General features: G+C 35.6%; 1 protein-coding gene across 1 annotated transcript; it reads left to right on the forward strand.

The window, feature by feature from the left end:
* Positions 1 to 1,302: 1,302 nt before the first annotated feature.
* On the forward strand, positions 1,303 to 6,334 carry LOC149023822 (cell division cycle protein 48 homolog). The gene is made up of 9 exons (XM_089144307.1): positions 1,303 to 1,472; positions 1,667 to 1,832; positions 2,753 to 2,981; positions 3,130 to 3,896; positions 3,996 to 4,217; positions 4,322 to 4,393; positions 4,510 to 4,791; positions 4,929 to 5,288; positions 5,785 to 6,334. Exons 1-9 carry the CDS (start codon positions 1,444 to 1,446, stop codon positions 6,073 to 6,075), a joined length of 2,418 nt encoding a protein of 805 aa, XP_089000433.1. The 5' UTR covers positions 1,303 to 1,443; the 3' UTR covers positions 6,076 to 6,334.
* The last annotated feature ends 4,875 nt before the right edge of the window (positions 6,335 to 11,209 follow it).

The raw sequence follows: 11,209 nt of genomic DNA on the forward strand, positions 1-11,209 counted from the left end.
GAATTTGAATGTATGGAAATTATTGAGAATTTAAAGGTAAAAGTGGAACCGTTTAGCAAACCAAAATATAAAACCGAGTAAGAACTTGATGCGGAAAAAATAGCACCAGAACTGGGGTTTTACGAGTTAACTATGTTCTAAATCGGTCGACAGTTTGAATTAGTCAAGTTATGTGAGGATGAAGGAACTCTACGGTTATGAAGATAACGTAATCCCTTAGAATTTGGGATACATGATCAAGTTGTAGAAGGAAACAGCGACTAACGCAGGGTGTGGGATTGTGCTAAGAAAGGTAACTACCTTTCTTTCTTAGCACTAAGAGATGAGTAAAAACTCTAAGATCGAACGGCCACCAAGACAAGATACGAATGAATCTAACGATTGAGAAAGAAAGGTAACTATATAAATCATAAGTTTATGCACAATTGAAGTATTTGAATCGTTTTCCCTCCATTATCATATTTGATCTAAGCTCTGCAACTAATCAGAACTCTATAATGTTTCACTTTCTAACTTAACCTTTGAAGGTGGCTATCCGACCGTGCTTTGGCCCACATTTAACTCTGTTTTGCAAGTCAATTTCAAGGAAACCTGAGGGTTAAACAGATTTTAAACGCATAATAACTTATTTTTAAAATTTACCAAAAAAAAAATAACTCATTTTTAAAAACCTGAACCAAAATGAAACCATACAAAAACCGCATAGATTTGGTTCTGGTTTAAATTCTAAAATAGACGTAGGGTTCTGGGTTCAACTTTACCTCACATCATCATCTTATTAAACTGAATTAAAACCGAACCCAATGACAAAAATTGAACCGGTTGATAGATTATTTTTCTTTTTTTTAGACCTGAGGTTTGCCAAGTTAATTTATATGTATCTTAACTACATCCTAAGGAGTAGCTGTTATATATAATTTAAATAAAAGGCATGTTTTCACCCTAATTCTGAAAGAATTTGAACTCTTGACTTCATACTTGGAATTATTAATCTTAACAACGTCATTGAATTGGGTGGTGAATAACATGAACCAGACCGGACCAAGCCAGCCCAACGGAAATCCAGTAAAAGAATCGTACCGGTCCACAAATTCGAAAATTCTAGACCTTCGCAGTTGGCTTTTCAATTTCCAGGTAGATTGTGGAGTCACACTCAGTCTCAACATGCAAAAGACACGTAGACTCTCCAGATAGGATGTTATCGACCAATCAGAAAAAAGAAATAACTTTAAAAAACCTAATCAGAATAAAATTCATCAATCAATTCTTCTAAAAGAAAAAGGAGCAGCAAAATAAAATCTATTTCTTCTTGAACAAGGTAACAGAAAGGATATTATAAATACACGCACCCGGTCTACCGGTCTCTCCATTCCTGCAATCTCACTTTCGATTTCTCTCTGTTCGTATTCTTCTTCTCTCAAATCTACCTTGAGCGTTTCGAAGATGTCTAATCAAGCTGAATCTTCTGATTCGTAAGTTTCTGATCTAAACTGCGAGTTCTTTAATGTTGTTGCACCTTTTTTTTTTTTTTTTTTTTTCTCATTGTTAGAAACTTGGGGGCAGTTGTGGTTGAGAAGGAAGATGGTTCCTTGTAGTTTGTTAAATTTTTGGAATTTTGATGGTGGGTTCTTTGCTAATTCTTTGTTTTTCAAAATCTGGATTACAGAAAGGGAGCGAAGAGGGATTTCAGTACCGCAATCCTGGAAAAGAAAAAGTCTCCCAATCGGCTTGTCGTCGATGAAGCCCTCAATGATGATAATTCAGTGGTGACCATGCATCCAACCACGATGGAGAAGCTGCAGCTTTTCCGCGGTGATACCATCCTGATCAAGGTAATTTCAGTTTTCGATGTAATTGTTCAACTTTTGAGTCAATCTTAGCTTTGTGGACACATCGTCGATTGATATATTGAAACTTCTCTGTTGTGGAAAGAGATTGAAGTTGCTCAACCTTTTGAGAGAAGATAGGATTTTCGAAATAGGAATTCAATAATTAGGGTTTTAATGGGGAATTTTTTTTTTCCTTCTTTTTTTTTTGGGGATGGGGGTGGTTGAACTGCGGAGATGGGTCGTTGGTGACCGACGGTGAGTTATTGTGGATCTTATGGCCTGTAAGGAAGTCTTTTGTTTGGTCTCCTTTTGGTTGTTATTCTTCTTTTGAATCTATAGCAGGCTTTAAATTATTGTTTTTTTCTTCTTTTGGGGTGGGTGGGGGGTTAGGTGTGGGTTCTACAATGTTGTTTTCTGCAAGAGCCAATCGCCATGGATACAAGTGTCATTGTATTCTGCTATCATTGTGAGAGTGGCATTGTTGCAGGACGGAAGTGTTTGAATTGATTTTCACTAGTTACATACAACCCCTGTTGAACATGCTACTTCAGACAATTTCTTTCAACTTGTCTTGAATTGGGGCTACTCACAAACTAGTTCTAAGGCTATCATTCCTTATTTTGCCCTTCCTGGTTTTGCTACCGCAACATCTTCATCTCACATACACTTTGGATTATCTATATGATGCTTATTAACGGCCCAAAACTCTTCTCACATGTTTCATAGAGTTTACACTTTCTCTTTGTCTGTTATTCTTCATTTTGTAGCCTAGGTTCTTGGAACATAGGGCTTTCAAACTATAATTTTTACACTAGTTAGAATCCTGGTGCTGTATTCTTTTTTACACTAATTGGAAGTATCTTGCGTGTTTTACTGTTGATATTCACTTATTTTGCTTTTCCTCGATTCTCACGGATATGCAGGGAAAGAAACGGAAGGATACTATCTGCATTGTGCTTGGTGATGAGAATTGCGATGAACCAAAGATCAGGATGAATAAGGTTGTCAGATCAAATTTGAGGGTTAGGCTTGGTGATGTTGTTTCTGTCCACCAATGCCCAGATATCAAGTATGGGAAGCGTGTACACATACTTCCTGTGGATGACACAATTGAAGGTGTTACGGGGAGTTTGTTTGATGCCTATTTGAAACGTGAGTTCCTGATCTGTTTTCTTCTCATGCATCTTTTTTGTCCTACTTTGTTTCAATGGTCTTAATTGTTATAGTTAATCTGGATACTTCATTTCAAAATTCTTCATTGACTGCTTTATTCTGATTTTTGGGATGTCATCAATTGCAGCTTATTTCTTGGAAGCATATCGCCCTGTTCGGAAAGGGGATCTCTTCCTTGTTCGGGGTGGAATGAGGAGTGTTGAGTTTAAAGTCGTTGATACTGATCCAGCAGAGTACTGTGTTGTTGCTCCTGATACTGAGATATTTTGTGATGGTGAGCCAGTTAGAAGGGAGGATGAAGACAGGTTGGATGAAGTGGGTTATGATGATGTTGGTGGTGTGAGAAAACAGATGGCTCAGATACGAGAACTTGTGGAACTTCCTCTAAGGCATCCACAGCTGTTCAAATCTATTGGTGTGAAGCCTCCTAAAGGAATTTTGTTGTATGGTCCTCCAGGTTCTGGAAAGACTTTGATAGCCAGGGCTGTTGCCAATGAGACTGGTGCTTTCTTCTTTTGTATTAATGGACCAGAAATTATGTCTAAATTAGCTGGAGAAAGTGAAAGCAATCTTAGGAAGGCATTTGAAGAAGCTGAGAAAAATGCACCATCTATTATCTTCATTGATGAGATTGACTCTATTGCACCTAAGCGAGAGAAGACCAACGGAGAAGTTGAAAGGCGCATTGTTTCTCAGCTTTTGACGCTGATGGATGGGTTGAAATCTCGTGCCCATGTTATTGTGATGGGGGCTACAAACCGGCCTAACAGCATTGACCCAGCTTTGAGAAGGTTTGGAAGGTTCGATAGGGAAATTGACATTGGTGTTCCAGATGAAGTTGGACGTCTTGAGGTTCTTCGTATTCATACAAAGAATATGAAGTTAGCTGAAGATGTAAGCTAGATTCTTATTGTTTATGTTTGTTATAATCATCTCTTCCTGTTTCTGTTTTGAATTAGTCTAGCTAACAAATCCCACGGTTTATCTATGCAGGTTGAGTTGGAAAATATAGGAAAGGACACTCATGGGTATGTTGGTGCTGATCTTGCTGCTCTTTGTACTGAAGCTGCCCTCCAATGTATCAGAGAAAAGATGGATGTTATTGACTTGGAAGATGAATCCATTGATGCTGAGATACTAAACTCTATGGCTGTCACAAATGAGCACTTCAAAACTGCTCTTGGAACTAGCAATCCCTCCGCTCTTCGTGAAACTGTCAGTAGAATTTCCAGAGTCCTTGTTCTAAGTGTGTTTTTGTGTTGCGACGTTCTTGTTTTCTTTTATTGTTTTTGTTTGCTCATTAAGCTTTTGATGTGCAGGTTGTTGAAGTGCCTAATGTGAGCTGGCAGGACATTGGTGGGCTTGAAACTGTCAAAAGGGAGCTTCAAGAGGTAAATGAAATAAAATAAAATAAATGGTTTACATAGATCTTAACTGGTTTCTTTTCTCAAGTACTATTCTTGTCCTTGTTGGTGCTGGTTGCTCTGACACTTGCTTCTTAATGCAGACTGTCCAATATCCTGTGGAGCACCCTGAGAAATTCGAGAAATTTGGCATGTCACCCTCGAAAGGTGTTCTTTTCTATGGCCCTCCTGGTTGTGGGAAAACATTATTAGCCAAAGCAATTGCAAATGAATGTCAGGCGAATTTCATCAGTGTTAAGGGTCCTGAGTTGCTCACTATGTGGTTTGGTGAGAGTGAGGCCAATGTCCGAGAAATCTTTGACAAAGCCCGTCAATCTGCCCCTTGTGTCCTGTTCTTTGATGAGCTCGATTCGATTGCTACACAGGTTTGCTTCCCAGTTCTCCTTCGTCTTTTCGTTCTTGCTTTAATGTCTGGTCTTCTTTTGAATTCCTTGTTTGCTTACTGTTTGGTCCGCTGACTAAATAAATACATTCTTTCTTCCTTTTTTTTCCGGTATGGTAGAGGGGGGGTAGTAGTGGAGATGCTGGTGGTGCAGCTGATAGGGTCCTGAACCAACTACTGACTGAAATGGATGGCATGAATGCAAAGAAGACAGTTTTCATAATTGGTGCCACCAACAGGCCTGACATAATTGATTCTGCATTGCTGAGGCCAGGCCGTCTTGATCAGTTGATTTACATTCCTCTTCCAGATGAGGACTCTCGGCATCAAATTTTCAAGGCTAACCTGAGGAAGTCCCCTATTTCAAAGGAGGTGGACCTTAGAGCTCTAGCAAAATATACACAAGGTTTTAGTGGGGCTGATATTACAGAGATATGTCAACGTGCTTGCAAGTATGCCATCCGAGAAAATATTGAGAAGGTAAACTTCTTTCCTCTCATTCTTGTCTTATCAAGTATTGTCTTGTTCACATTTTATGTCTTTCACATAAAGACGCACAATGGATTGTTATCATCAATCTATGTATCTACATTCATTTTTCTTCTTTCTAGTGAATTCTCTCTATTCTCCACCATGAACTTAGTCTGTAGTGTGTCTGTAAATTGGTTCATTGATTAGGATTCTTGATAGTTTTCTGGGAATTATAGACTTGACCTTATAGTTTACTGGCCTTCCAATATCAACCATAGCCCCCCACCGCCCCTCCCGCAGTCATTTTCTCTTTATAGTGATAAAAACCCTGTAGGGTGACCACCTAGGTCAAAAGGGTGATGAGACCAAGGGTGCTTCCTAAGGGCCAAAAGTCCAGTAGGATGTCTTAATCAGCTATATGCACATGGCTGTAAATTGACATGCCTACATGTGGTTTTAAGTTCATGGAAAAGACATTCTTATTATGGGAGATCTGTTGATGCAGGACATCGAGAGGGAGCGGAGAAGAAGCGAGAACCCTGAGGCCATGGAGGAGGATGTTGTGGATGAAGTAGCTGAGATCACAGCAGCACATTTTGAGGAGGCAATGAAGTATGCACGCAGGAGTGTGAGCGATGCTGACATCCGGAAGTACCAGGCATTTGCACAAACCTTGCAGCAATCAAGGGGGTTCGGTAGTGAGTTCCGATTTGCAGAATCTGGATCGGCTGCTACTGGGTCAGATCCATTTGCAACTTCAGCTGCTGCAGCTAATGAAGATGATCTTTACAGTTAAAAAACAACTCTTTGGTCTTTATTTTGGTACATTTTCTGTTTAATGCTTCCCTGGATAATTCGGGTTAAGCTATGTTTTTATTTATATGCTCACGCTACTTGCCCTGCTGGGTATTAACACATTATTGTCATTATTTTCTGTAGGGATTTTTAGTAGGGTTGGAGGGGAAATAGTTCTGAATGGGATTGTATTCTTCTATTTATCGCCATTGCATTTGAAATTGATACGTTGATATTCTCTCTCTATCTTGGGTGTAGTTCGTGCATGTTTCTTGGTATTTTGATGGAGCGACTCCCATCAGAAGAGCTGAGGGTAAAGATTTCTTGCACGCCAGTATCAATTGAAACCTTTGTAAATCGTTCTAGTATTAATCTCATACCAATTAATACACGTAACTGGTTCAAATTGGTTTCAGTTGGGCTCTCCTTCACGCTAACGTTTCCTCTTTTTGGTTAATGGTCGAAGAAAACTATAATTAATAAATGATAAAATCTTAGCACAAAATTGATTTGATTTGATTTTCTGAGCCTCGCTTAAACAGGCAGTTCATAGAGACACTCCATACAGATGAATCTTTATGTGAGATTAGCCCCACAAAATTTTTTTTTACCGGTGACTTTTATCCCGTGCGTAGAAGGTGTCAATCCATTCGATTCAAATAAAGATGTAAACGGATTGAATTTGTTTAATAATTGAATTTATGGTTAATGTCCGATTATAATTCAAAGTAATTGAAGTGTTGGGCCCAATTAATGTAATGGAATATTGGTAGTTTAATGTAATTAGTTATAATTAATGAATATTAATGGGGAATTTGATGTACTCCCAAACATTAAACATTAATCGTGAATGGATATCGGATATGGATAGTCTCCATCAAATATCTAATTGAATCGGATAATATCTAGCTCAAAATTGACATATCTGAATTTGAATCAATTTATTTTTTTATTTATTATTATTATTTTTGGTACTAGTGTTTTTTTAATATTGGAAATGAAATGTCGTTCGCAAATGTCGAACCCAAGACCTCTCCAATGAGAAGTATGGATCTCTACCCCTCATCCAACCCTGCATTGACTGAATCCAATTATTAATCCTTGTCTTGGTTGTTTGATGCTAAGGAAGTTTCTTTGTCTTAGAATTCTGGTCATATATATCTCTGATGGCAGATTGGAACACTAGGTTCTACCACACTGCTTCTAGGATAAATCTTCATATAGGAAAATTAATTATGTTAGATAAGATGGAGATATAATATTTGAACTTAGTAAAATTGCTTATGTGTTTGTACAATTTATGACTAACCTTTATACTTCTGTTAGACCCCCTGGACACTTCGAGTTCGAATCATTTCCCGTCAGGAGAGCACTTTGTGCTCCTTGACGGCTTTACAACCACAAACACATGGGGCCCACAAGATTAGGTAATGAGATTTTTTTTTACTTGTGGGCCCCTCATAGTTTGTAGTTATAAAACCGTTAGAAGGAGATGATCTGGACTCGGACACTTCCTTCGTGGAATGTCTCTTTCTCCCGGTTGCTTCGGTTGAGAATGCTATAGGGTTAGCAAAAGTTAAAAAAAAAAAACTTGATTATTTGATGGTTTTGTTTAAAAAATTCAATATTTAATACTTGTAAGAAAAATGATCCAATGCTGGTTTTTTCTCCCTAAAAAATGTCAAAAGACTTTTCAAAAAAAAAAAAAAAAAAAAGGCTGAAACGATGCAAGACATACATGTCTCTTTCATGTTAGTGGAATTTAATAAATTTCACCATCATTTATGTTGGAAATATACAGCATTGAGACGTGTTTTGTCTCACAATCAACATAACCCATATTTCTTCTATCAAGGGTCTCTAAAATCTTAGGTTTACAAAGTGAATTTTAGCATGGAAGTTTTTCTAACAAAAAATTTACATCGAAATAGTTAGAGTTTTCTTTGAGAGAGAATTCTTTCACATACAAATTAGTGAGTGAGAGATGTATTTTAATATTATTTGAATTACAATTCAAATCTTTTGATTTTCAAATATTTGAATTATAACTTGTTACAATCAAACTCTACAACTTGTTGATACTTTAACTTTAATTCAAATTCTTTTTGATTGATTGAAGATAAGATCAATGGAGGATAGAGTTAGTTATAGTGGATTTAAATTTGAATTGGAATTCAGAGGCTTATCCTTTAGAGAAATAAACAAGGTGAACAAATAAAATAAGGGGTAAATATCACTTACTTCCCCTCTTAACTGGACAAATATCACTTACACCCCCTCTTAGTTGGATAATATCACTTACCTCCCCTCTTACCTAGCAAATATATCAAACACCTCCCCTCAGTTAACTTTCTCGATTATATTTAACTTTTACCGTTAAATATTTTTCTAAAATCCCAAACTACCCTCGGTTAAAAATATTTTTTTATTTTAAACCCTAAATTATCGTAATCACCTAGCAGTTAAAATACTAAATTACCCTCAATTAAAATAATTGTTAAAAACCAAAACACTATAGATAAAATCCAAATTATCTTTAATTATTAAAAGCCCAATATACTTTTTTTTTAAATTTTTTTATTATCAAACAATTAAAAAAAACCCAAAATAGTAGTACGTTCTTGATTTTATCAACATAACTTTTTTTTTTAATTGCATTTTTTCATTTTACATGATAGAAGCACCTTTTTTTTATTTGTTTGATAAATAAAAAAATAAAAAAAAGGTATGTTGGGCTTTTAAGAATTAAAGATAATTTGAGTTTTAATTATGGTATTTTGGTTTTTAATAATTATTTTAATTGAGGGGTAATTTAGTATTTTAATTGTTAGGATGATTATGGTAATTTAGGGTTTAAAATAAAAAATATTTTTAGTAAAGGGTAATTTTGGGTTTTAGAAAAATATTTAACGGTAAAAGTTAAATTTAACCGATAATGTTAACAGAGGGGAGGTGTTTGATATATTTGCTAGATAAGAGGGGAGGTAAGTGATATTATCCAACTAAGAGGGGGTGTAAGTGCTATTTGTCTAGCTAAGAGGGGAGGTAAGTGATATTTACCCTAAAATAAGTGGTTTTTGAAATGTTAACTTTCTATTGAAAATATATGAGGATATTAGGTATAAAATTGATATAGGATCATCAAAGAAAAAAAAAAACATTATAACATGGAATGAATGAAAAAATGATAATATAAGACAAAAAACTATCACGATATTTAATCAATGAAGATAAGAGGCAGAATATATTTTGATTATTGACTTATAATAAAATTTTATCCATGTGGCCTATTAGCTTAGTTGGTTAGAGCGTCGTGCTAATAACGCGCACGGTCTCACGTTTGAGACCTGCATAGGCCAAAAATTTATGTTTAACATTTTTTTAAAGTATTCTTCTTACTTATTTTGAGTTATATTTAAAATATTATTATTTTTTTAAAAAGATATCTTTGTTATTAATGGAGAAGATATATTAAAAACAATGAATAAACTGATGACAAGAAGATCAAACTATCTTCATTGAATTGTATGCATTATATATTTATAGTAGAAGTAACATTTTTCTGATAGAAAATATCAAAGTTTATAAGGAAGTACAATGTATGACTCTTGTACAGAAAAAGATGCTTTTGATATGGAATGATATATTGTTATGATCTTTAGTTAATATGAAAATGTTGGGAGCCCAGATTGCGCATTGAGGTCACTGAGATTTTAATTTAGAAGTTACATATTTTGGTATTATTTCTTTTGGGGGTGATGGGCATCCACAATCAGTATTATTTATAACATTCCCCCTTGCATGTCTATCAATAGAATGTATCTTGTTAAATCTTTACTAAGAAAAAAATCTAGTGGGAAAAACTTCTTAATGAAGAAAAAAGAATTCACATATCTAAATAATATGTATTGTTAACTGTCTTATTTAAAAATCTTTACTAGAAAAACCTAATGGGACAAAACTTTGGTGAAAAAAAAAAGTACAACGCTCCTAATGATAATTTATGATTATCGTGGATTGATTGGAATGCATTATGTTGGGGTAATTGTATTACAAATTCTTCAAACATATAAAAGTGAAATTGCAATACAATTGAGAGATGAAGATCTTTAGCAAATTTGAAGAGCTTGAAGTAGCAACCGAACGAACCACTGATTGATGAGGTTGAGTCACACCTTGATGCTGTCTTTAAGGTAATTGATGCATCCTACTACCAAGGGTTCTTTGCACCACCACCTCCAAGATTTCTTCTAGTCCCTTAAAGGAGCCAAAAGCTAGAGCACAACACTTAGACAACTCAAGAAAGAAATGAACTTTGTAAAACAAATAATGTGAGTGAGGATAGTCACAATAGCACAAAATATGTAAGGAAGGGTTGGGTTTATATAGGCCCAAACCACACCTCCCCACAAGGGGAGAATCAATTCTCCACTAATGTGAATAAACCCCCTTGACCTAACCTCCCCACTACTTGGGGAAGTAACTCTCATATTCACTTCTTTGGAATGAATAGGCTTTAACCCATTCAAAGACCTTAACCCCCACTCATGGTAATGGCCATGAATGGTCATGAAGTTGAAATGAGAAATAAAGGTCAAGAGTTAGAATTTGAGTAATTCCACCATTCAAGTTAGCCCACCTCATCACCATGATCAAGACCTTTAAGACCTATGACCAATGTTATGAAGAGCCTCATAACCAAAGTCATGAAGGGCCTCCTTTAACAGGTCATGAAGGGCCTCCTTTACTCATGGTGCCTCATTACCACCCTTACCTCATGGTGCCTCATTACCACCCTTACCTCAAGGGTCCCACACACAAACAAAACAATTAAATAAAAGAAATGCAAAAACTAATTTTGAAACTTAATATATAGATAATATAGATTTTAATAAAAAACCTAACACATTATGATTATCTCATTTAGATTCTCACACTGAGTAATGTGAACATGAAGTTCAAAAAATAATGTATTTATAAAGTATTATGAATAAATTGTTAGATTTATTGACCTGTCAATAGTTACTAAATCTCATATTCCAGCTACAAATGCTCAAATTCGGATTGATGTCCCAACATGACAATCTATCAATGCAAATGAAACTAAATCACATTTAAAATGTAAAAGATCAATT

Source organism: Hakea prostrata, chromosome 2 (assembly GCF_041222555.1).
Source record: "Hakea prostrata isolate BN-2017 chromosome 2, UWA_Hpros_2, whole genome shotgun sequence".
Lineage (NCBI taxonomy): Eukaryota > Viridiplantae > Streptophyta > Magnoliopsida > Proteales > Proteaceae > Hakea > Hakea prostrata.

What these genes read in the sequence shown, in the direction of transcription:
- LOC149023822 (XM_089144307.1), top strand. Translation starts at nt 1,444, where the DNA reads ATGTCTAATCAAGCTGAATCTTCTGATTC. An exon ending in ATATGAAGTTAGCTGAAGAT is followed by an intron (nt 3,897 to 3,995) that starts GTAAGCTAGATT and finishes TTATCTATGCAG; the next exon opens with GTTGAGTTGGAAAATATAGG. An exon ending in CCTCCGCTCTTCGTGAAACT is followed by an intron (nt 4,218 to 4,321) that starts GTCAGTAGAATT and finishes TTTGATGTGCAG; the next exon opens with GTTGTTGAAGTGCCTAATGT.